The sequence below is a fragment of the Harpia harpyja genome, chromosome 13 (assembly GCF_026419915.1).
Source record: "Harpia harpyja isolate bHarHar1 chromosome 13, bHarHar1 primary haplotype, whole genome shotgun sequence".
NCBI lineage: Eukaryota > Metazoa > Chordata > Aves > Accipitriformes > Accipitridae > Harpia > Harpia harpyja.
This window is the reverse complement of record NC_068952.1, coordinates 16,020,942-16,047,831: the sequence shown is the minus strand read 5'-3', so window position 1 is coordinate 16,047,831 and position 26,890 is coordinate 16,020,942. Positions and strand designations below refer to the sequence as shown.

Sequence of the window (26,890 nt, the reverse complement as noted above, 5' to 3'; positions counted from 1 at the left end):
TCTCCTCTTGGATCCCTGCTTTATAGGCATAAGCAGACAAGAAATTCAAAGTTGGGTGTGGAACTGGCTTATAAACATACAAACTAAGAGCTGAATTTCTCCCCTGCCAGATAGTACAGTAGTAGCCACCTGCATTAATCAAGTTGTTCAGTACAGTTCTGTTCACACAAGCCATCAGTGCAGCACTATACAAGTGGAGCGGAAGCACAACAGTTGGTGCGTAAAGCCTAACATGTGAAGTACATGCACTTTGTACAGGCAGCCTTTCCAGTCTAAGACCTCTCTTCCAAGACCACGTTTTACACAAGGCAGTAAAACTCCCAAGAAGTATTTGATTTAAAGGTCTCACTAGGGTCTTCTAAAACTAATTCCCATACATAGGTGATGATGACTACTGCCCTTCCTAGCTACACAGCAGCCATAGTGTACTGATCCTATGGTGGGATCAAACAAGCTGCAAAGGAATTGGACTCTCAAGAACAGGAATTTTAGCAGAGCTCTTGCATCTGAGTAGATTCAAAATCTTGCAGTTACCTTAACTAGCATGGTAATCTTAAAAAGGAGGTGCCAAAGTCCCTCCAGAAGACAAGACAAATGCCCCAGGAGGAGATGCCACAAGTCTCTCCAGAGGATAAAACAAAAACAACATCCCCACTAAAGCAGCCTGATGCATAGCTTAGCTGACCTCTGAGCAAGGCACAAAACTGTTACACATTTCTTGTCAAGATAGATGCGTGGTGCACACCTAGAAACAGCAACTGGTACAAGCAGTTGGTGGAAAATACACTATGTGGCTATAAGGTCCTCAAACCAAAACAGAGTTCCCCAGATCACCCCCGTGTCCAAAACAGACTGTACCAAGCCAAATGCTTATCCTTCCTTTGTGTCACATAAACCACTGTAGGTGCACCAAATACAAAACAAAACATGAGCAAGTGTGACATTCAGTGGAGTTGTTTCACTTGCTTACTCTGAACTAACCTATGCACACCTCACCTCAACCTTAGGGTAGAAAAAGAAGAGAATGCAAATGCAAATGTATTCTGACTCAGCAGCAGGGGAGGGGGGGGGGAGTCAATTGGCAGTGCAGTCTTGAGTGTGGAATTAGACATACTAGCTATATTTTGTTCTTTTTCTTACTATCTTTGAGGATAATCAGAGCTGTGAAGAGTTGAGAGAAGAGGTAAGCCATCACAACTTTATATATTAATCTTGCTTGCTTTTACCTATTGTCCTGGTTTCAGCTGGGATAGAGTTAACTGTCTTCCTAGTAGCTGGTACAGTGCTATGTTTTGAGGTCAGTATGTGAAGAATGTTGATAACACTGATGTCTTCAGTTGTTGCTCAGTAGTGTTTAGACTAAAGTCAAGGATTTTTCAGCTTCTCATGCCCAGCCAGCGAGAAAGCTGGAGGGGCACAAGAAGTTGGCACAGGACACAGCCAGGGCACCTGACCCAAACTGGCCAACGGTGTATTCCATACCATGGGACGTCCCATCTAGTATAGGAACGGGGAAGTGGGGGCGGGGAATCGCCGCTGGGGGACTGGCTGGGTGTCGGTCGGCGGGTGGTGAGCAATTGCACTGCGCATCATTTGTACATTCTAATCCTTTCATTATTACTGTTGTCATTTTATTAGTGTTATCATTATCATTATTAGTTTCTTCTTTTCTATTAAACCGTTCTTATCTCAACCCGTGGGTTTTGCTTCTTTTCCCGATTTTCTCCCCCATCCCACTGGGTGGGGGGGAGTGAGTGAGCGGCTGCGTGGTGTTTAGTTGCTGGCTGGGGTTAAACCACGACACCTATTTTAACAAATATAGGGCCACCCCTTTAGAATAAGTTTTACAAATCTACAGACTTCCAAAAAGTTAGTATGAATTGCCACAGGCTTTGGATTCCACTGGAGCTCTTAATGACCAGCAACTGCAAGGTCAGACCCAGAAAGCAACTGTTGCCGTTCTTCACAAAAATACCCACACTTAAACAGGACAGGTTTACATTTCTTCTCCACAGACCCTAAGGGGGAGTTTATACCATACTTTTTCATCACCAGTACAGATAAAAGACTATTGGGTATCTGTTCTATTTTTCAGGACTTTTATTTTGTACACAAAGTTTTAAAAGCCAAAGAAAACTGAAAATTTTTAGCGTTTCCCTGAAGCCAACATTTTCTAAATTAACATGAAAATTGGTTACTCTACTCCTGCACTTAACAATTCACGTAGAGTAAATTGAAAGCACTGGAATAACAAGCTTTTTCTGCCACAAAACATTTTCCTTGAAAAGCTTCCATAGTATGAACAGGCTTTGCTGTTTTATATTCGAGGACTAGGCCTTCTCCCTTTTCAGTTTTAATTAGTTCGGTATTGACAGCTTTACCAGCATTGCTAAAATTAGTACTTAGTCTTATAATAGCTTCAGATGGAAGGTTAGGAACTATAGCTTTCAAGTCTATTGTCGATTCCTGCCCAAAATTGAGAACCATCATAAAGACTCTGTCTAACCCATCCAATTCCCTCACATACACAAAAACATTACTGTCATTCCAGATGTAGCACATCCACCCCCGATGAATGGGGAGCTCACTGTTGCGAAGTAAAGTTAGCTCTCTGTACAAATTCAGGGTTGAGTTGGACCAGGTCATCTGGATCTGCAACAGTACGCATTAACAGGGTCATTTTGTTGCACTGAATGTAGGAAATACTACTTACCTCTCACACCCACACAGTCTGCTAGGAACACACCCATTAGGATTCTGTTTTGACAATTATCTCTTCAAATTTGTCTGCAAATTCCACTGAAAAACTGCTTTATCTTAGGCGCTTCCTTGGCATTTGTGGAGTGGCAGAGACAGATGTTACTAGGCATGACAGAATTTCGCCAGCACTAACACTGTTTCTTCCTCCCACAGCATCCTTACAGTACCGTTTATTCGGGAGAAAGCCACAGCCATTCAAGGCTTGATACTGAACATTTTTCATTGAGTCTAATCTACTGAAGGCACAGGGTTTGTTTCATGTTTTATATTTTTCCTGTCTTATTTTTTTCTGTCTTCAATTCTGGTCAGCACTGTAGATCAGCAAAATCTGTTTGATTCACTGCTCTACTTACATTAGAGATGGTCTATGTTAAGTTCTTGTTACAAGGCCAGTGCTTTCTATAGTCATAGAAATGAAAAGAAAAAAAAAAAAGACCAGATTTCAATTTCATATTAAAATGATTAAAAGGATGTTAAAGAGCCAAATTGCCACATCTGCATCATAATTGCAGTTGCTCTGCTTAAATTAATATAGATGAAGTAGGCTCCTTGCTGGTGCAAGGATTTCCTGTTCGAATAAGAATTGTGAGGATTCAGTGCTTTTTCTTCCCTTGAGTTTGTTCTTACTGCCAATTCCCACTAAGTAAAAGAAGTCAGAGAAAAATAGATACATTACAATATTTTTAGACTATTAGTTTGTCACACATAGGTACCTACTTCAACATTTACACTTTGGTAGTCAGAGTTAACAGGTAACCAGCTACTGTTGCCTTCAGTAAAACCAGCATTAACTTTGCCATTCCACTGCATGGGGGATTTCTCTGGAAAGGTCACCTGGAAAATAAAGTGGCAATTAGTATATTAAAAAGTTACCCCTTAAATAGCATGTTCTCACATCTTTCAAATGATTGCCATTTCAGTATTGCTTTCTTTGGTTTATGTTGAAATTTAATAAGGAGGATGTAATCCTGCTCCAAATCTAAAGAGAAAATAAGAATCAAGACAGTTCCTGAAATGGAGAATGGATGGTCTCATGGATACAGCATCACTGGGTAAAATGTGAAATTCCCAAATGACTCCAGTAGAATTGTCTCCCCTTGCAACAGATGGTTGGATAAAAGTTTACTAATGACAGCTGGGATATTCTGATAAATATCTAGACACGCAGTGAGTGAATATGTGAGTCCTAAGAAGAGATGCTGTTAAAATAACAGTAAACAACTAGTAAATGCTTTTCAGTGTCTGTTCTTTTGTAACCATCACACTTTTCACCTTAGAACTCTTCACGCTTACATTTGCAAGGGGTACAATTTGGACAGGATTGTTTGTGTTAGAAAGATAAAATTATTTCCAAGTGCAAAAACTATTGAAAACCAGCTCTTAGCTGATTAAAAAGTGTCAATGTAAAAACTCTGAAGTTCTCATTTTGAAGAATTCAGAAAAATTCTGATAAAGCTTCCTCATTGTTATTGAAGAGCTGCCAAAAGATCTGACACTTAATGATATGAGGGCATAAAATATTTTGCACATACTTGGAGTGTTTGTTTTCCATGAAAACTATTTTTCATATAAAGGCCACTTTTCAATACAATCTGTCAGAACAGCAGCTCAACAAAAGAAATTGTCACTTTGCTTTGTGACATTACAAATAACGGGTTTCTCCTTTTAGCATGTTCTGAAAAGCAGGGGAAAAAAAAAATCCTAAGTTTTCAACACCGGTAATGCTCCCTTTCATCTTTACCTCTTCAAGCTTCTCCTGAAGTGTTTCAAATGCTGGGGCTAAAAACTATACCCTGAGCAAATACTCTCCATCTTTCTAAGACACTCATTAATCAGGGAATCTTCCTCTCCAGATTGAGTGAAGAGTGGTTTTGCATTGTTACAAAGCTGTGAGCCACAGGGTAGCCACTGAAAAAGAGTAAACCCCAAGGAGTCAAGGGCAAGCCACTTCTCTGGAGAGTATCATTCTGTCAGCAGTAAGAAAATGCAGGAGATATTTTGACCTAGGTGTTTCTCAGAGAAAATGAGATTTCCTTTTAAACCAGAGAAGCATTTCCTCACATCTGAATCAGACAAACCTGGTGATGATCCCGTGCTTCTTGAAGTACCTCTTTCCCTTTGATACAAAGCTAGCCAACAGTGTTGGTAACGTCATTGGAGTCTGTCTCATTCCCTACCAGAGGCTTTCCAGAGCATTTGCCATAGGACCATGTTCTCATGGTGCTCAAATATGGTCAGGAGAGGCAGAGCTGAGCTGTTCCTTTTGGGCATGACTTTTTCCAGTCATGCCCATGCATCTCAGGCAATGAGACACAACAGAAGTCAGGTATGATCATAGAAGAGACAAGAAATTACAGGGGCTGAACATGAAAGCTTTTAAGTTATGCAGGTCAGCACAGTGTGAAAGGCACAAAGACTTTGTTTTAATCCCTTGACCTTGAATAAACTTCTGAAAATTTCTGTAAACTAACAAACATCCTGTCATGTGTTACTATGATCAAGTGAGCTAGCCACCTGGTTCCCAGGCTCAGGTACCTAAATCCTTTAGAGAAAGGGATCTAAAAGACAAATCAAAAACCCCTGTGTGACAAGCAGAAGCCACTTCTGCTTGCCACCAGGCAATGCTAAGCAGGGGCTGGTCTGCACTCCCACCCCTTTCTGGAGATCCTTTCTTCAGAGCTTGGGCACATTGTAGAGGGCTGTGGCTTAGGCAGGTGCCTTTGCACAGTCAGAGCAAAGCAGTCAGCAGGAGATGGTGACTGTAGCTACGGTCTCTCATGAACCCTGATGTCCTTTAAATAGCAGCCAGGAAATAATGGACTTTGACATAGTGACTAGGGTACTTCTGTGGGAGGAAGGACAGAGACTCAATTCCTCTTGCCTTCGATGACTGCAACACACCTCTCCCAACCACTAGCCCAGGCTCGGTGTTGGCACTTGCTGCCCTTTCTGCTGAAGTGAAGCAAAGCAACACCACTGCAAACCACGCAAGACTGATCTGGCAGAGGACAGAAATCAGGGACCATGATTGCAGTCTAGCAGTTCAGACACACAGGAAGGCCTCGGTTCTTGTCTCTGGCCTGGCCATTTCCATGTGCTGTCCAATGATTTTGCGATAGGGAACACAGAAAACCAGCTAAACGGTGAGAAAGACTGCATTTGGTTAACAAAACAAAAGTTTTCGTATTTTTGAAACATCTGTTACTCGGAACTAAACAACAACAGGATCAGAGTTTATCCACTCTTACATTTTCTGATGCAATGTTCTCCATGCCTATTTCTTCACCATAGTAAGTTACAGGAGTACCAGGGAGGGTTAAAAGCAGCATGTTCATAACATTGATGTATTCCTTCCCAATCTGAGATGAAATCCGAGCAGCGTTAGGGCTTCCAACCTGAAGAAAACATCATTCTGTTAAACACATTATAAAATTCCATGCATATGTGAAATTGGTTAACTAATTTAACAAGGTAGTAGGGGGTTTTTTTATTTTTGTTTTTTCTTCCCCCTCCAGGCCTGTGAGGGCAATTACCTTTTTTATCTTGGTGCCAGTACAAACTTCTGCCCCAAATAATTTAGTACACAGAAGCCCTGCCAGCAGCACACAAGGCAGAAGTGAGGAGAGATGACAATTAACTTTACACAATTACAGTTCCCTCAAGATTTCTGTCGTTTTCTCCACTGTGTGAAGGTGGTGCTTGTTTTGAAAAGACCTCTTGCGTATCCCAAACATGCTCCCTAGCAAAGACCAGCAAGGTTTTAACTGCCCTCAGCTTCCCGCTGTGTTGTTCCCTGGCCCCAGGCTGTCTCCAGAATCCATTATTGCACTGAGTCAGTTTACAGCCAAAGATAATTGTACCAATCCCATCGTCACTGGTGGTTTAAGCCAATGCCCCATACTACATTAGACACCGAGGGAGAGGCATGATCATAAATTCCCTTCTGTCACCCTTGCACGGGGAGTGTAACTGTTATCGAAGGGCAGGACAGCCAGCCAGCTGGCCAATGCCAATGACTCCGACTACAGCAGCTGAGAGTTTCACATGGGTATCTACTACAGCTCAGCCATGGGCTCAGGCTGCTGCTGATCCCACTGAAATCAACATGTGTGCAGAGGGGGGACGGTCCTATCACTGTTAGAGGAACTACCACCTATAGGTTTCTATCGCCTATAGAACAGGCCCTTCCTGTAAGTGTTGGTCTAGGATTCTTACCGCCCAGTTTGGCCATTTTCCTGCAGGCATGTTTTTCATCCACAAGTTGACAGCTTCAAAAATACTGTTGCCTGATAGATTTTTCATGTTAATTAGGTTGAAATTGAAGGGAAAATCTGCTTCTTGGATAAAAGTTGCTCCATAATACATCATTGTTGCCTCAATGTCTTCCTTTTCATCACCATCAGAACCCATAAATCTACAAAGAAGTGCACAAATACCTTTTTTGGCTCATTCTTGGTTTGCACAGAGCAGAAGGAAGCTAGGAATGGTGTTGGACATACATATAAAATAACACAGCCTTAAGAATTACGTTTGCTTCTTGCGTCCCCATCAAAAAAGATTAATAGAAACAACATTTTGTAAAGCAGACAAGGAGACAAGAAGATATATTTCTTGGAAATTTCTGAAGAAAAATCTACAAGAGTCAATGCAAGGCTGCAAGTATCTGACTGAAGTCTTGCCTTTCTGAATCCATATCCACACACTCCATTCCAGCAATTTCCATGCTTTCCTTTACAGAAAAGGACCTGGGGTCACCCCAATTTGAACATGACCCAGTGATGTGCCCTTGCAGCAAAGGTGGCTAATGGTATCCTGGGCTGCATTAAGAGGACTGTTCCCAGCAGGTTGAGGGAGGTGATCCTTCTCCTTTACTCAGCACTGGTGAGGCTACACCTGGAGTGTAGTGTCCAGTTCTGGGCTCCTCAGTACAAAAGAAACATGGACATACTGGAGAAAGTCCAGCAAAGAGCCCCTAAGACCATTAAGGGACTGGAGCATCTCTCCTATGAGGAGAGGGTGAGAGAGCTGGGACTGTTCAGCCTGGAGAACAGAAGTCTCAGGGGGATCTCATCAATGTATGTAAATACATGAAGGGAGGGTGCAAGGGCAATGGAGCCAGGTTCTTTTCAATGGTGCCCAGTGCCAGGACCAGAGGCAATGGGCACAAACTGAGGAAACACTTTTTCACTGTGAGGGTGACCAAGCCCCGGCACAGGTTTCCCAGGGAAGTTGTGGAGTCTCCATTCTTGCAGATGTTCAAAAGCCATCTGGACAAATTCCTGTGCAACTGGCTCTAGGTGGCCCTGATGAGCAGGGGGGCTGGACCAGATAACCTCCAGAGGTCCCTTCCAAACTCAATCATTCTGTGATTTTAACAATCTCTGACTGTGAGTCTGACATGAACTGCGCTATTAATACTATACCATAAATCAGCCACAGGGCTGATTAATTATGGTGTCTCTGTGAGCTGAATGGTCGCCCATTCTTGTACAGTCTGTAGATACCACAGAGCTACCGAGACCAATTCATTTCCTTCCCTTCACACATTGGGGAGGAGATAGCATAGCCTATGCACCGCTATTTGCGTTTAAGGAAGAAAACTTTTTATGGTATATGTTATTAAAAAAACATTTTATTGCTAGCAAGAGGGTGACAAATATTAGAGCGAAATTCACTAGCTGTAATAATGATTACCTGTATCGGCCAGGTTCACTGCTGAACTGATTCATGGTTTGACGGAAGCTACGGATGATATCATGCATACCAACTTGCATGGTTGTGTAGTCATGGTAGAGCTGAGAATAAGCTGTGATACTCTCCTTGAAGAATACAGTATTTCCCATTAGTTCACCAATATTTTAGATTTCAGAACTCTCCAAATTCTTCCCATCCTTTCCTGAGACAATGCACCAGTCCAGAAAAATTTTAACTGAAATGAGTTTAGCATACCAACACTAACAGCGCAGAGCTGAACTGCACTTGGGGAACTCTAAAGATATGTTAGAAGAGGGCTAATTATTTTGGATCCCATCCTTCAGGAGGTAGAGTCCACCCGCAGCACTAATCAACCGAGCCCATCTGCAGCAGCAAGCACAGCCAGGTGCTGTGGCCACACACCAGGCTGGGAAGATGGACAACATTGTCATGGTAACTTATAAAGGCAACGATACTTGTGGAGGTTGACCAGTTTTATGCGATCCCAAACTCCGCATGGGAATGGTGTCTTAGTGCTGGCACTATCTGGGAATGTCACCAAGTTTGCTACTTCAGCAAAAGCAAACAGCATAAATAACAGGGTGCATGCTTCTGAATGTGTCTGGCCACCTCTCACTGTGACACACCGCCAATACGAGGTTTTTTGTTTTACTGATTCCTACTAGCAATGTAGAAGAAATACATGCCAGTGGCTGTTACAGAATCCCAAGCAGGCAAGAGCTCTGAGCTTATGCCCTGTAGTGGTCTCCCCAGAGACAACCAATCAACTATTAAATCACAAGACTGGTCTTTTTAGAATGTAAATTGAAAAGCAAATTATTTTAAACAGAAAATTCAAAGCAACAGTGTCAGAACAGAAATGGGAAGTGTATGTGGACAATTCTCCTCCCGCCCACAGCACTCCTCCTTGCAGGTATCTCACTGACCTACATCCTCAGCCCAGGGGCTTCTTTCTTGTATGTGCTCCTTCTGCAGAGCGCCTGGGAGCCACCTGCCTCCCAAGGGACACAGCTGACCCAGTCTTCCTAAAGCCACAGTTAAGACCCAAAAGAGTAAAGCCATACACTCTCTCGCCCCAGTAGGAAATACAGGAAAAAAAGCAAAGACAACATATACATTACTGGATTCTGGGACTTGTTTACTTGAGGTTCATCTCGGAGATGTGTTGCTTCTAAAAGAAATTTAACAGTGCTGAAACTAAATCCATCGATTCCTTTTCCAAGCCAAAATTTGATAATATCCTAGACAAAGGTAAAAATTGAGAAATCCAAGTGAGCCCACCCCATTCAAAATAGTATATACTTAAAAAGAAAAATAAACCTGTTAGGAGGTATTAATATGTAACAATTTATTTTTTAATTTGTACTTCAAATTTTACTAGAAGTTAAAGTGAGTCACGTCGATCTAAGGTCAAACTGAGATCTAAATCAAGCATATCTTATTATTTCATCCAGTATAAAAAAAGAAAAAGACTGGTCTCTGTAACTTCTCCAGTAATTCAGAAGACCAAAGCCAGGGCATGCCTTGCTAAAAGCCGTTTCTCATCTCATCCGTCAAAACAATTGGACTAGTGCTAAGCGCTGTTGTTGGTGAACACCTGTCATGGTTGCACACAATTAGAACACATGGATTCAAATATGCAAGAATATGTTGTTCTGCACAGACCTCGTGGCACCAATTTTCTTTTTATACAATAGAGCTCTTAAAACATTTGTTCTCTTTTATTTGACTGATGTGAAATTTTTTAGTTTATTTTCAGGCTTATTTGTTGACTTGCAATAACATGAAAAACTGCCCAAGTTAACTGCTATCGATTCATGATTTCACTATCAAATTCAGAGGTTAGTGACTATTAGTAAAATTATATCCTACTTCAGTAGCTATTATATTACTACAGTTTTAATTGCTCTAGTTTTAATAAACAACTCTAAAGTTCAGTTCCTCTTGAGTGGTTTCTGCAAGCATTCTTTTAGACCAGATACTTTTCTTCATCCAAAGACAAGTTTAGGGCTTTTGTGGTTTGGGGGTTTTTTGTTTGTTTGTCTGGGGTTTTTTTTGGGGGGGTGGTGGTGTTTGTTTGTTTTGTTTTTTTAAAGACAGCTATTGAATTGCCTTTTTTTAAAAGTATGCAGTACACTTGCCTCAACAGACTGGAGTAGAACCAGTCCGCACTCATACTTTACAGATTTTTGTTTGGCAAATAGACTCTGCCTTACTGAGCTGTACTTTCTCATAGAGCCTTTCTGAAAACAGGAGCTCTCGATATGGTGTCTGTCCAATACCGAATCCACCAAAAATTAATTCATGCTTATGCATGTGCTCATCACAAAAGAAACACCAGGTATCAGCAGTGCAAATATCAAATACCAATGTGGTACTCACTACAACAAATCTATTTTTATTTATGCAGGAAAGCTACAACGTGGTGGCTGCTAAGTTTCATTGCTCTTGCATGCCCTGTTGCTAAACCAAAGTCTTGAGCTTCTCCAGAAGAGTCCATTTGCTTCCTGCTCAGTCCTCCTAACCTTCTGAAACAGGATTTTTAATTAAAATACTAGATAAAGATTATTCTTTAACATGCTGGAGCAATTACTGTTCATAAGCATTTACCAAAGGTTGGTGTTACCCGGCCAAACTTACTAGTTTTCATTTCATTTCTTTGAATAGGAAATGCAGCATCTATTTGCTACTGGAGCTTCAGTAATGTATCTGGTACCATTAAAAAAAGCAAAATTAGGCAAGACCATTGAAAAGTATGTGCAATACTAGGAAAAAAGGTGGAAGTGGCAAGACATGGCATTAAAGGAAGTATCAAGACAGAGAGGTTACTGGTGGAATTCTTCAAGGATCAGCCTCAAGAGCAGTCTCATTTCACACTTTAGTTAACAAGTATGACCAAAAGTGTTTTGTTTCTTCATGCACACGCAGTACCCGCAGCAAGGGGAGACGCCCCACAGAGACAGTGAGACCATCACAGTACTACTGGGCAGCTGTGAAGACTACTGCCAAGAAATGCACCAAAATTCAACAGTACAAAGTAGCAAACACTTAAGAACTACATCAAAACACTTGAGATAGCTGTATGACCTCATGGGGTATAGCTTTAAGGGAAAAAAAAAAAAAAGAAAAAAGCAGCATTTGTCAGACTCCCCATGTTCAGGCCCACTTCCCTATATTTTTATGAATTCTACATTGTCTGCTGGGAGACATGATGCAGACAAGCATAAGGTTTCATCAGAGCACCACCCCCTTACCTTGGTAACTCACTCGTGCTGTGATGGCTGTTTATCTGTCTCTCTCCCCTGTGAAGTCATCAGAGATGTAGACAGATTGAAACTCACTATCTCCCCCTTATCCACAAGCCCAGGCATTCCTTGTAATTCAAATCAGCATTTCCTAGCTTTCTTGAAAATGCAAATATCTTTTTGCTAAAACAAGGTGCTATTCCCACATTTGACTGGCTAATTAACAGCTCCTTGTATCAACAGATATAAAAAAATTCTCTCCACGTGAGTGATTCAGCTCTGTTTCAGCAGGGGCTTCAGTTCGAGAGCCGCTTTACCATCCATGTCAATCCTTCCATTAGTTGTTGTCCTTGATACAACATCCAAACGCGCTAAGTGCCTTCATTCGTGGCTCTTGATGGAGACTAGAGCTGAAAGCAGTTAACTGCTTCCAGACAGCAGTCACGTTGGATTACTTGAGTACTAGCACCAACTTCAAAGCAAGTAACAGCAATCCTAGGACACAGAGGGAGAATTACCTATGCCACTGTACAAGGTTCTGCCCAGACATTTTTTCTGTTCAATTTGTCTAATTCTGGCCATCTGCTTTTGAGAAAATCCTCAGGCTGGAAGCACTCCAAGGAGTAAGTAGCGGCTAAACAAAGGGACAGAGAGTCTCTCACTTCAGGGACGATTGGAAAAGCCCCCCCCCCCCCATTTAATCTTAACAAATGCTGAAGGGGGATGTTGTCAGAGCTGAAAAACAAATAAGCATAAACAAGGGTGGGAAAAGCTATCTCAGCTGAAGGACAGGTTTCACTCATAAAGAGCTAAGTACCAACAGTTTGCAAATAAGGTTAGACTGGAAAGTAGAGGGCTCCTGAAGCACCAAAGCAATTTTAAGATAGCCTTTAGTGGGAAGAAAAAGGGAAAGGGAGCTCCTTGTAAAGTGCAATAGCCTGTTTCAAAAACCCATCAAGATCTTGCCAGGCACTTGTGAGAGCAGGGGACTTAAGCAAAAAAAGCAATAGTCATACCTTCTTAAAATCCAGAGGACTGCAACACCACCCGCTGCTAATACTTCCACTCAAGGACAATTTTATTTGGATTTTTTTTTTTTTGGTTGCCTGTTTGCTTTTAAATTAAAAAGACTTGAAGCAAAGTAGCTCCAATACTGGAAACATTACAGCATAAAGCTTGAATTTTGCTTATAAACTTAATGTTTGTCTAGACACTTTTTTGTTTCAATTGTTTACATATGCTGCAATCCTTGAATTACTTCCAACTAGATTGTAAATCATGTAGCACAAATAATCAGAGAAGTGCAGAAATAGCTGCTTTGCTGTTGGCACAGCAGCAGTGGGTTACATACTTACATGGATTTCTTGTTGGACAGCAAGGTTGCGAAAATTTAAGTCTGGTTGTTCTTTCCCAAACTGATGAAAATAACACTGCTTTCTCACATCATCAAACTGCCAGCTGGAATTCCCAAAGACACTCACCTGCTCATATAAGGGAGGGGGGTAATCAGAACTCCTAATTTAACAAACATTTACTCCTATGCATACTTTAATATGTGATACATTACAAGCATATAATAAAGCACAAAATGCCTAATCAATGGCCTAAATTTTGAGTAGATTTTGGTACTTATATTTTACATTTCCTTCTCCTGCTAGTTGCTCTCCCTTTAGTTGTGCTTCACCACATGTATTTCTTGTTCAATGTTCTGGGGGTATTTTTGTTTGTTTGTTTTTTAAAGTAGACTTTCACTAGGAATTACTCAGAATAGAGGGGAAAACATGGGTGGGAACATTTCTTTTGGAATTGTTTTTCCTAAAACTTATTAAAAATAGCTTTAGTTAACTTAGAGCTTTCTGCAATCTGGTATTATCCCTTTGAAGTGCCAACAACAGTCAGCATGTTAAAATGTTAACTTTATCATCATCTCTGTAATAAAAGATTCCAACAGCTAAAATAGCTCTTAAGACTCAAAGTTTAAAGAGAAATTACACTAGCTGGTACAAAATATTAATTCCACCTTGAGTTTTTAGAACACACAAGTTCCTAATCATGCACCCATCAGTTCAAATTTCAAATAAATATATTTGAAATAGGCAACATGCTTTCTGGCCTGATCACCCTCCAGAAAAAGGAAAGAAGCCAAGAACACTGTTTTGTTTCCCTTCCCACCAACTATGATTTCAGAGGAGCTGAGCTGAAGTTTCTAGAGCAGAGTACCCAGACACAGAAGGCGGCACGTGTGAACAACTCGCACACAGCTATCCCTTTTTTTGTTTGTTCAGTGAGTGAAGATTTAACACTGAGGTAAAGAAAGAAAAGTAATTTTTTAAATTCTGTTTGAAATAGGAACTCCTCCCCTCTGAGCTCATTTAAGTCTTAATCTGCACTAGCTCATTTAGTAACATCAGTTTGTACGTCTCAACAGTCATTTATAACCCAGCATACATTGGGACAATTATGTTACAGCTGCTTTTGCTATGTGGCAGCCTGCATCCAGCTTGGGATTTGCACATGTCCCTTCCCGTGTTTACCCAGTTGTTTGGAGGAGTGACCGAACCAGCAGCCTGTGTGCAGTCCTGCCAGATGTAGTAGTCCGTGTACTTCCCAGTCCGATTGCGACTCAGCTGAAACCATCGGTGTTTGTCACTTGTGTGGTTTGGTATTAAATCCATTATCACCTTTAGCCCTTAAAAGTCAAACCATAAAAAACCCTATTAAATTTAGCCTTTCAAGACAAAGTTCACATTTTTTCTTAATGCAGTATCACAAGTGTTTGGGCTTCTTCCATCCCCGAAATCTGGGAAAAGAGAGAGGCAAAAAACCCCACAGAAAGCCCCAGACTACCAACACAGTTAGACTAACTAGAGTCTGCAAGCAGCTGCAACACATCTTGCTGGTACTGTTCTCCCCAGCCCATTGCTGGGGAGGGAAAGAAGGGGGAAGAAAAAAAATCAGAACAGATTTCTGCTGTTATGAACCACTTCCACTAACTCTGACTTCGACATCTGTCTCTCACCTCCCAAGTGGGAAAGGCACTTCACCAGTCTAGCATCAGTGAACACACGTTCTTCCTCACCCTTCCTAAAGACTAGACATTTTTTGAAATCCCAAATGTTTTTGGGACTGGCAAACCATTTTCCATTCAGCCCAAGAGCTGTAAGGGGAGACACCTGAGTAAACATTTGGTCTAAGGCATAAACACACCAACCAAGGATGCAATCACAGGAAGGAAGCATATGTTCCCTTCCAACCCTGTAATGGTCTTTCTGCTTTCTTCAGAAAGCAGCCAGTCATAAAATGCAGCCAGAAACAACTGTATCTCAGCCTTGATCCCCCAGACTGTCAATGCCCATATCATATGTGATAGCATATGTCCATACATTCTATATGGTATGTCTAAATATCTTGATGGTTTTAATATTTTGTACCAGTCGTGGAAACTGGTTTGCTGCTAGATGACTGTAAAAGTGAGATTTGGTAAATAGTTATTAGAAATCTTATACTAACACTATGATTGAAACAATAGACAATAGTATAGCCAAGCAATTAACTAGCAGAGGTAGTTACTCATAAGTTTTGCCGTTCTTTGCTCTTATGACTAGATGTTCCTGTACACTAGATGACAACAATGTTGAAACTGACCACATGTGACTGAAACTGTGTTAAGCTTCAAGATCAAAGAACAAGGACAAGAACAAAGACTTCAAGGACAGCCAACAGAATCTCAAATGGGTCGGTGGTCATAAAAGCTGCCCTTCGACTCAGATGAATTCTTTATTGCACATGATTGGATGTAGGCAGTACTATGATAATCAGTTACAATAATTTTTATGTATATGTATACTAGTCTGATTAATATGTAATTGTTACTCCATATAACCTGTTTGTGCTGAAGCTGTGGCATGCACGCTAGCTGGAATTATCCCCTGTGCATCCAGCGCTGCAATAAAGAATGCCTGCTTTCTGAAACTCCAAAACGAGTCTTTGAGAGTTTCTTTGACCGGCTTTTCAGTATCATATGCACAAGGGAGCACAGACAGTATGTCAGCCCCCCACCCACAAACACCCTTGTAGGGGACCATGCCTTTTGGAGAATGTACAGCAGCCCGATGCTGCTGTTGTAGCTCCCCACACCTTTGCTCCCGCTCCCAGCACTACCCCAGCACCCAAGGGTGGGAAATGGCATCACGGGGCTTGCGTTGCTGTGGAGCTAACGCATACCCTTCACTGGCACCTCCATCTGCTCCTGCTCAACGCCACCATGGGGGAATTGCCAGATGCACAAACTTAAATCTTAGATCATTACCTAGTGCTACAAAGTACACCTGTATAATATGAGTAAACATCTTTTTAATAGTTATTTTGCATGGAGTTGCAGCTTACCTCTGTCATGTATGGCTGCAAGCAGATTCTCAAAATCGCTCATTGATCCAAACATAGGATCAATATCATAGAAGTCTTCAGCTCCATATCCAAGGTCTTTCAAGGGGGACTTATAGAAAGAGGTGATCCAGATGGTTTTTATATTCAAATATGTGATATGGTCCAGTTTCTCTTGGATACCTATTTAAAAGAAAAGAGCATCATCTGTTCAGAAAAGACAAAATGCTTTTGTTGAAATAAGTTTGCTGTGGCCTCAAAGATGGTACACAGGTCCCTTTGATACATAACCATCCCATTTTCACTGATCTCAGGTAGCAGGGCAATCTTGACATTTCTTCAGGGATGGCATGAGACCACAGAATGGAAACCATTCAAAGCCACTTTTACAAGGAAGGTAAAACAGGAATTAAAAAAAAATCAGATCAAACCAAATTTCTATTCTGCATTATAAAAATGTTTACAATTTCATTAATAAATTTAACACTCACTTTTGAAAACAAGGTCTTATATTTTGTTAAAACGCAGCAACAGCATTGCTTTCCCATTTCAAGGAACATCAATTAATCCTCAGACCACCCAAAGGGAAGCACAACTTTAGTGCAAAGATCCCAGGTTTTCCCTACCTTAGGAGAAGTCTCTTACAGGGTTTTCCTGTTGTTTTCTGTAAGGACACCTCACTCCAGCCTCCTCTAGTATTTTTAAACCCAAGACTTTCCTGTCTTTCTGACATGTTGCAACTGGCATGCAACTACAGAAACAGTTTCTTCTCTTCACTTGCCAGCAGAGTATATTATAGCTTGCACTTCTTGTTTAGAAATTTATTGTCCACTACAGTGTTGAGCCTCCTCTTTCTGAAACAAAGTCTCAGCTAAGCTACTGATAAGTGACACTGTGTCTTGGTATCAGGAACCCCTTCTCAATGCATTCATAAGAACTCAAAAACTTTTAGACCATGGACAAAACAGAGTAACACACCTTTCTCTCCTCTTTATCAGTTTTATTTTTCCTCAGTTTTCCTCGTGGAAAGGCAGCCAATATAACATGACAAAGTGCTCAGCACCATCCATCCTCCTGATTGACCTCAGTTTTGTGGAGATACTTTACTCTGATAGTAACTGTGCTGCTGCCCGCTCTCAGCCCCACCTCTAAACATCCCTTCTAACTCCAGGCTTAGACTTAGCAACTTGAACAAGCAACTGCTAAATTTATTCATGACAATGTGAATTGCCATTAATGATTAGTCAGACAACTTTTCTTCCCTTCTCCATTAGGGTGGCTTTCTCTATTGGACTGTACGATGATTCTTTTTTTTTTTTCTGTATATATATACACACACACACATATATACACATACAACTGCCACACAGCTTTGCACATACCAAGAATGGAAATTCCACCTACCTTTCAGATCCCCATTCCCATCCATGTTGCTGTCCTTGAAGGAACGAGGATAGATCTGATACATAGGACTAGCCTGCCACCAGTCAAGGCACTTTGGAGAGAGAGCAATAATCGCTATTGTAGTGCACACAAGCACAACAGCAGCGGCAATTATAAGCCAGAAGAGAATCTCCCTGGTGACTCTGTACCGGGCTTGGCTGGAGAACTTCAGCAAGACTTCTTTCGGCATCCCCGCATAGGGCTTCAACAGCGGCTCCTCCATAGCCGCTGGGTCCACATCAACAACGTGTGGTTTTGGCATTTCTTCTTGGCTACTGGTATCCATCTCCTTGTCAACAAAAGCCTCATTATGAACAAATCCGTTGTTCTCCACACCTCCCTTCTCGCTCAGCTCCATAGGTAAGCTCTTAGCTTCCTCCTCGACCATTTTACTTCATGGGTCTTGTCCTGGAGACTCCTGACACAGCAAGGAAGTGTTGCCAACACACCTTTGTTCAGTGAAATGAGAAGCAGCGTCATTAGCATCTGGGTTTATGATCAATCCTGACCAACCAGTCAAAGTTCAAAAAGAGACAAAAAGGGCAAAGTGCTCCTGCTCTTCCACATAATAGGCATCTTCAGCAAAATAACAAAATGCTACAAGAAAGCGCAGTCTTCCAGGGAGGTAAGCCTATTGCTCATACCAGCCAAGCAGAGTTATGCTTACTGTTGCTCTCTCTGGTACACCAAACTTCTCTTCCTCTTGACAGCAGGGGAAAATCTGGGGGGTTTTACCACTAAAAGATTTAGTAAATATGCAGCTTTCCAGACTGGTCATGGTCTCCCTTGCCTGAAGCAGTCTGAGCATTAATGAGTAATTTAAATATGGACAGCAAGAGAATGAGGTATTGACAACTTCTGGCCCCAAAGCAATAATACAAACTAAGAAGAAAAAATACCAAGGCCGGTTGCGCTTTGTTTCTCACAGCTTAGAAAAACAACCCCCCCCAAACTAACCCAACCCAGCCCACCCACAACTCTTAAGCAGTAATGATAAGCACATACCGATCCTGCAATTCACAGCATGTGACAGGTTGCTACACCCAGAGCTATCCCCGGGTCAGGACAGGATAGCTCTGCACAGGCACAAGCAAGACTCAAGAGAAAAACCCACTGCCCACTGTTTTTTGTTTTTTTTTTTTAAATTTGTTTACAAAAAAGCAACCTTTCCCTTCTCTCTCTTTTCCCCTCTTTATACTACTCTAGCCAGGAAAAAGCATTGCCCAAAGTCTGCACAAGCATGCACAGGTTTACACATCTGCATGACCTAAGCCCCAGCTGCCCTGAAGCCAGCAAGCCCACATCCACCAAGACATACTCCAGCCAGTGCCCTCTGCCCAAGCATACCAAAGGAAACACAAAGCAATATACATTTGCCAAGGAGCTGCCTTATCACATGTAAAAGCAAACACCTGCCCACGACCATAGGGTCAGGGGCCCAGGGAAACTCCCATGGGCAACTGCAGAGGAGAAAAGGTTGGTTTGGGCCTCAAAAAAATATTTATTATGTTTGCTGAAAACCATGAGAGAAGTTTATAAACTAATGACTGAAAAAAATCCAGCATACAATATTCAAATGATTCAAAAATGTGTTATTGCTGCAGTAGCTAAGCTAAGACAACATCTTTTTCTCTGACAGATTTAATACTTTTCTTCCCCTTACTCAAAGCAGTGCCTGGCAGCAACTTCAGCCTGTGCAGGGTCAGATAGTTGCCAGAGCATTTGAGATAATGGCAGTAGTTTCAGTGTCTGTAATGCAGTATTGCCAGAAAATTCAAAAGTGGGAAATTATTTGAAAGAGGCTCCCATCTAATGACTCTTCATAGCATCGTATCAGTAGAGTTGTAAAAGTTTCCAGGCAGGCTCATTCCAAGTCTTTCCTACCAGGCTAATGGGAACTGGGAACAACCTCCCTGCATTTGTAGAAAATACAAAGGATGTACTCATGCTAGAAGACAAATGCATGACAAAACAGCAAAGTGTTAACAGTGACACCTGAATAAGATTTTAGTGCTTCATTTTCCTTTTTCTGTTTCCCTCTGTAACATCACACCTGACACATAAGCCTGCAGAGCCAAGGCCAGCCACGCTGTTGGTTTGCTTCGTACCACACCATGACTGCATCGCTGTGGTGGGTTGACCCTGGCTGGACACCAGGAGCCCACCAAAGCTGCCTCCATCACTCCCCCCTCCTCAGCTGGACAGGGGAGAGAAAATATAATGAAAGGCTCATGGGTCAAGATAAGGACAGGGAGAGATCACTCACCAGCTACTGTCATGGGCAAAACAGACTCAACTTGGGGAAAATTAACTCAATTTATTACCAATCAAATCAGAGTAGGATAATGAGAAATAAAAACTAAATCTTAAAACACCTTCCCCCCATCCCTCCCTTCTTCCCGGGCACAGCTTCACTCCTGATTTTCTCTACCTCCTCCCCCTAAGCAGCACAGGGGACAGGGAATGGGGGTTGGAGTCAGTTCACCACACGTTATCCCTGCCGCTCCTTCCTCCTCAGGGGCAGGACTCCTCACACTCTTCCCCTGCTCCAGCGTGGGGTCCCTCCCACGGGAGACAGTCCTCCACGAACTTCTCCGTGAGTTCTTCCCACAGGCTGCAGTTCTCCACGAACTGCTCCAGCGTGGGTCCCTTCCACGGCATGCAGTCCTTCAGGCACAGACTGCTCCAGTGTGGGTCCCCCACGGGGTCACAAGTCCTGCCAGAAAACCTGCTCCAGCATGGGCTCCTCTCTCCATGGGGCCACAGGTCCTGCCAGGAACCTGCTTCAGCACGGGCTTCCCACGGGGTCACAGCCTCCTTCGGGAACCCACCTGCTCCGGCGTGGGGTCCTCCCTGGGCTGCAGGTGGATATCTGCTCCACCGTGGACCTCCCTGGACTGCAGGGGGACAGCCTGCCTCACCATGGTCTTCCCCATGGGCTGCGGCGGAATCTCTGCTCCGGCACTTGGAGCACCTCCTCCCCCTCTTTCTTCACCGACCTTGGGGTCTGCAGGGTTGTTGCTCTCGCACGTTCTCACTCCTCTCTCCAGCTGCCGTTTCTGTGCCCCCTGCGACTTTTTTCCCTTCTTAAATATGTTGTCCCAGAGGCACTACCACTATCGCTGATGGGCTCAGCCTTGGCCAGCGGCGGGTCCATCTTGGAGCTGTCTGGCATTGGCTCTGTTGGACACAGGGGAAGCTTCCAGCAGCTTCTCACGGAAGCCACCCCTGTAGCCCCCCGCTACCAATACCTTGCCATACGCACCCAATACAACCGTGCACAACTTGCCTCAAGTCAAGTCAGCATCTCTTTTAAAGAACACAGCCCGAGTTCGAGGACCTTCACATTTACCAGTTTGCAGCATGGGCATACAATGAGAGAAGGTGGGTGTCAGAGCATTTACATACTCGAGACATGGATCAGCACTTCTGCAAGTCCCAGAAGACATCTCTGGCACATCACTGGGACACAGACATGTAATTTATCATAACAAATAGCTGCTCAATAGGCAATGCTACATGACCGTGACTGAAGTTGCAGTTTTGTGTCTAATTCACCAGCATTTAGCATTAATTTAATCAACTCTTACCCCTGACTGCTTGTTCCTGCCTTGCATTGCCCCCTGCCATGTGCCAGGTGAAGTATTTAAGCAGATGCGCAGCGAACCGGATTGGGAAAGATTTGGCTGGGAAAAAAACCCAGTTTCATTCTTCAAACAGTTCTACTCCTAGTCCACCTGGTCCCCATGAGACCACACCAATGCTTCAGCCAGCCCACACAGAGAGAAGGAAAAGAGGGGAGACGGGGAGAGGGGCCAGGACACAAAAGTACAACCACTTGCCAGAGCAGCTCTTCAGTCAAATCATAGCCTTCGTGTCTCGCATTTGTTTTAGTAAATTCCTACCCGTCCCTTAGAGAAAGTCCTATCATTTCACTTCTGGGAGTAGCAAGCAGTTAAGTCTCACACCCACAAATGCTGCTGGAACCAAAGACAGGGAGAGGGTTTAAATTCTGTTAACAGCTTACCCCCAATCACACATGAATCAGGATCAGGGACCTAACCCCACTTCACCGAAGTACTACATCACTACTACCCAAAACACTGTTGAAACTCTGGTTACAGTTATTTCAGCCCTCACCTTTATCTTTAAGCCAGTAAACTTAGTGGTGGCAATTGCCTACGTGGACACGTGCACTTGATCTAGAGATACAGGGAAGTTACCCTCCCTATGCATACTTCTTACAACTGATAAAGGCCAATTTAGTATTTCAGTAGTCAGAAGCTGCCCCTGCTCTCTGTGCATGTGGTTTGGGAACTGTTACTTTCCCCTTATTCAAGCACCTTGCAGGAGCACAACAGCCAACGCCTGCTCTGCGAACCCTCCTGTGCGGGAACTGTGTCTTCAGAAGAGCCCCTCTTGTCCTAATGTGATCCCCAAGTAAACAGTAAAGGCTTACTTATACTTTAAGTAGGACAGATCACGTCTTAATTGCCAAGCATCCGGCTGAAAAAGGAGGATTATGCTGCTGTGGTAGATAAACGCAGCATGCAGGAGCCAGAGGCCATGCATAGATGAATCTGTGTGCACTACCTCAACCCTCCTCCAGTGGCTACAGGGCACGCAAAGATACGGGGACACACTCTATTTTAAGGTTAAACCAGAACATAAACCATCCTGGAAACTACCAAGTAGCTGTCTTGGTAAACGTACGGTTTTTAGAGTCAGACTGACCCTGCTTACAGTCAGACTTCCACGGTATTTCGTATCAACTCCCTGTTGCTACGTAAGAAGAGCTGAAGCACAGCAGGTACCAGTGGAGCACAGGTACGCTTAGGCTGGACATCTGGACCTTGAATACTAAAAATTCTTCTAGAAAACCTGGAGGGAAAATACAGCCAAGGAGCTTAAAATAGGTTGGGACAATCAACTACCACAGACCCTGCAGAACAAGCCCGAGAATCTGGTACCCTGTATTGGTTTTGTGTGGCAAGGTTTTGGTAGCGGGGGGGTTACAGGGGTGGCTTCTGTAAGAAGCTGCTGGAAGCTTCCCCTGTGTTCGAGAGAGCCCATACCAGCCGGCTCTAAGACGGACCCGCCGCCGGCCAAGGCCGAGCCAACCAGTGATAGTGGTAACGCCTCTGTGATAACATTTTTAAGAAGGAAAAAAAAGTTGGGACGGCGGTATTTGGCAGCCGGAGAGAGGAGTGAGAACATGTAAGAGAAACAACCCTGCGGACACCAAGGTCAGTGAAGAAGGAGGGGGAGGAGATGCTCCAGGCGCCGGAGCAGAGATTCCCCTGCAGCCTGTGGTGAAGACCATGGTGAGGCAGGCTGTCCCCCTGCAGCCCTTGGAGGTCCACGGTGGAGCAGATATCCACCTGCAGCCCGTGGAGGACCCCACGCCGGAGCAGGTGGGTTCCCGAAGGAGGCTGTGACCCCGTGGGAACCCCGTGCTGGAGCAGGCTCCTGGCAGGACCTGCGGATCTGTGGAGAGAGGAGCCCACGGAGCAGGTTTTCTGGCAGGACTTGTGACCCCGTGGGGGGCCCACACTGGAGCAGTCTGTGCCTGAAGGGCTGCACACGGTGGAAAGGACCCATGCTGGAGCAGTTCGTGAAGAACTGCAGCCCGTGGGAAGGACCCACGTTGGAGAAGTTCGTGGAGGACTGTCTCCCATGGGAGGGACCCCACGCTGGAGCAGGGGAAGAGTGTGAGGAGTCCTCCCCCTGAGGAGGATGAAGCGGCAGAAAATAACGTGTGATGAACTGACCGTAAACCCCATCCCCGTCCCTGTGTGCCGCTGGGGGGGTGGTAGAGAATCCGGGAGTGAAGTTGCGCCCGGGAAGAAGGGAGGGGTGGAGGGAAAGTGTTCTGAGATTTGGTTTTATTTCTCATTACCCTACTCCGGTTGATTTGTAATAAATCAAGTTAATTTTTCCCCAAACTGAGTCTGTTTTGCCCGTGACGGTAATTGGTGAGTGATCTCTCCTATCCTTATCTCGACCCACAAGCTCTTTGTTATATTTTCTCTCCCCTGTCCAGCTGAGAAGGAGGGGGAGTGATAGAACGGCTCTGGTGGGCACCTGGCATCCAGCCAGGGTTAACCCATCACATACCCCCCTCCTACATGTTTTTCCTCATAGACTAAAAATAAAACCACACAGGTATTTTGTTTTTATTACAGACCTATTTTTTTTCTCTCCTCATCTTGAGGAGTTGCTCGCCTTAAAATTATTCGATAAAGGGAAACTGTAAACTTCATTTTAAGAGAGGCAGATCACCAACAATTCCTACTGAGCTTCAACTTTTTCCTTTTAAAATACATTTTATGTATGCAGGAATTATGCTTCTGGCTTGCTCTCAAGCAATTCTGAAATGGTTCCCTCCTGAGCAATTTCATAGTTTAGCAGGAGTAACTAGCCAGTGCAACTGCATTAACAGAATCAACTGAAAAACATTAAATAGTAAAGAAAACACTTCATATTCTATGCTAGTTACTGTTTACCTCAGTGTTAAGATACGGAAACAAAACGAATTGGTATGTGGGCAGTAATAGCTGCTATCTCCACACAGATTGCCGTGGTTATTTCTATAAGATCGAGGGGTTAATTTCCACAAGTATTTCTTATATGTAATTATTTAGATGCACTGGCTAAGTAGTCTGCTGTTTGATGCTATACAAATGCCAAGTAGCTTGCCAGTTACTCGATACCATACAAATTACACTGAAAACCATACAGAGGGGTGATTAAGCACCCTAATGTGCTAAGTATAGGAAGATGTTTATTGTTAAAAAGTTCTCTTGCTTAATGCTTTTTCATTAAATGGTTTGTTACCACTGGAACTGGTCTGACATAATGCACTTCACCTCTAAATAAAAACTCATTATTTACAGAATCAGGGCCAGTTTTACACCCATATAAAGAGGCAAACACTATGGTTGGCAGTTTTTCCTCAGTGGCTCCCGCAAGACTGATGGATAGTCTGACCTTTAAAGCTATGTTTCATTCAGCACTGAAAGTCCTTCCTTGACACGGAGGGTAGCCATTGAGAGAGATGCTCTCAAGGAACAAGTTTCTGACACAGTGTCTTTTATCCTGGGCATCCCTGAGCGTGCATGAGGTTTCTGCCATCAACCTGCAGTCTGACGTCCTGGGAGGTGGCAAAATGTAATTGCATGGGATGCCGTGACTTGGTTTGGTGAGGTTTTTTGTTATTTTTTTTAATAGTCTTAGTCCACTAATGGACTATGTGATTAAAAGTTAATGGCATTATAAAAGCTGTAATTAGCTACTGCTTGGCCGACGTGACATTTCAGGGGTAGGTTTCAGGGGAAGGAGGTACCTAGCCCCTGCTTCCCATGGGTGATCAGCATGGCTAGCTTCTCCCACTATTTTTAATGAAAACAGTTATGCTCTAATTCTTGCTGTTATCATAGCTGCAAGAATGCAGAGTTGACTCCTTCTGGATACCCTCCCCTACAGAGGGTCAAACACTATACTGTCATGCATCCATAGAAAAACTTACTTTAAAGTAAACTCTAGGTTTGTTACCTCTCCAGGATGGAGCTCACTCACATAACTGCACCCATCACATTTGGATAACAATCCATCACATTTCTGTCCTAGAGAATGACAACTTTCAAAGAATTTTCTTTTCCAGCCTAGTCTTTAAAACCTTTGCCAGTGAAAGACCCGGACCTTGATTTTACCCTTGTATGAGCTGGGAATGTTCAGCATAGTGTTAAACCCTGAAAGACTACTGCTGAAGTTTTGATGGCTATAAACTCAGGAGTGACTTGGTGTTCAGATCAGAAATCCCGGTCTTTGTACAGAAAGCTTCACTCTGTAGTACTGAATTGCATCCCAAGGCTTTTACAATGGCTGTTTGTGACCAACAGTTCATTGATTCCACATCAGACCATAACGGTCCAGCAACAGGAACACAGGAGCGTGTAAAAATCAATGTGAACATTGGGAGTGAAACCAAAGAATTGGAAGTACACATTTCTGTAAAAAAAACACAACCCAAACCCAATTCTCCGATTCAGGTGGACTGACCTAGCATGTTCCACAGCAAGAGCTGGTACATGCAAGGTTCTATATTCAAGGAAGGGGCTCTCTGGCCAGCACAAACTAGACCTCTGCATCAAGGAAACATTTCACAACTCTAAGAAGCCATTTCCAAAGATATATGTACCATTCAGCATGGACATAGGTAGCAGAACTTAAATTTTGTATTCACCTGAACATACAAAGACTGAAATTGAAGACAATCCTTACTTTCCGTAAGTTAGAACTGCTAAAAACTAATTCTAAGTACTAACCTCTAAACATCACCTAAACCAAGTTTTGTTTCAGAATCACTTGGCATTCAAGGATCCAGTTACGAGGGTGAAAGCGTTGCTTGGTGAAAGGTGAAGAAAGCATTGCCTGCAGTGAATACCAGCCTTTCTATTTTGAACTTAATGAATCCACTGAACTGTGTAGGCTCTTCAGCTGGCATATATCACATTATGTATCTGTGTAACAGTTTCAGGCACTTAGCTTTTTTCCTCTGGTTCACCAGTATAAACCATAATCCCACATTCAGCAAGTATTCACACAGTGCATTTAAATCCCGCCCCCCACTCCCCCCAATCATTCAAGTAGTGGAGTGACAACTATCACACATACCCATTCCCCCCGCCCCAAGGATAATTAAAGCAAGTGTCTGTCCTTCATTATATGAGGCACACTCTCATAATTCTCATGCTTTTAGCTCTGCCATGCTGTCTAGGACTCTGTAGTACGGAGTACAGTGCGACTCTAATCTACTCAGAACAAAACCAGTTTGCATTTCAACAACATCTTCCAAATATTTGAGTACTGAAGGCTGAATAGAAAGACAGGTGTACAACATCTTTAAGTCAGTGATAACAATACCCATTTTGCACATTTTTTTCTCCGTTTCCTTAATTTCATCCAAAAGCTTTTATTTAATGCAGTTCAAAGCATAGGGGCTACTAAGACCATATTAGAAGTTATATCTACAAGATATAACTTTTGTTTTCATTTAGTTCACAGAAGCAGCACTTGAAATAGAGTAACTGCATGTAAAAAAAAAGTTGCCACAATTACTCACACACTTGGATCTCTGCATTTTTTCCCCTCTAATAAGTTGAGTGGGAATTTAAATGCAGTAACTGTAATCTCTCAAGCAACAGTATGGAACTTGCTAAATGTTTTTAAGGTAAGTAGGAGTGAAGAGATGAACATAAAATACATTTCACCATTTAAAAATTTCTCACCCAGTACGATGAAAAAAGGTGTCCATGACCAAAAGCAGAGACTGAGAATTTGTT

General features: G+C 43.0%; 1 protein-coding gene across 1 annotated transcript; it reads right to left on the bottom strand.

Annotated features, from left to right (window-relative positions):
• Positions 1 to 70: 70 nt before the first annotated feature.
• On the bottom strand, positions 71 to 18,078 carry SLC3A1 (solute carrier family 3 member 1). Its single transcript, XM_052806352.1, has 11 exons — positions 17,508 to 18,078; positions 16,107 to 16,286; positions 14,255 to 14,409; positions 13,076 to 13,201; positions 9,597 to 9,716; positions 8,455 to 8,579; positions 6,976 to 7,174; positions 6,009 to 6,155; positions 3,478 to 3,594; positions 1,805 to 2,652; positions 71 to 1,226 (listed from the first exon to the last, which is right to left on the bottom strand). Exons 1-10 carry the CDS (start codon positions 17,932 to 17,934, stop codon positions 2,212 to 2,214), a joined length of 2,037 nt encoding a protein of 678 aa, XP_052662312.1. The 5' UTR covers positions 17,935 to 18,078; the 3' UTR covers positions 71 to 1,226; positions 1,805 to 2,211.
• Positions 18,079 to 26,890: the final 8,812 nt, after the last annotated feature.

What these genes read in the sequence shown, in the direction of transcription:
- SLC3A1 (XM_052806352.1), bottom strand. Translation starts at nt 17,934, where the DNA reads ATGGTCGAGGAGGAAGCTAAGAGCTTACCTATGGAGCTGAGCGAGAAG. An exon ending in TAAACAAGTCCCAGAATCCA is followed by an intron (nt 8,580 to 9,596) that starts GTAATGTATATG and finishes GTATTCTTCAAG; the next exon opens with GAGAGTATCACAGCTTATTC. An exon ending in AGAACATTGCATCAGAAAAT is followed by an intron (nt 3,595 to 6,008) that starts GTAAGAGTGGAT and finishes TTTATTTTCCAG; the next exon opens with GTGACCTTTCCAGAGAAATC.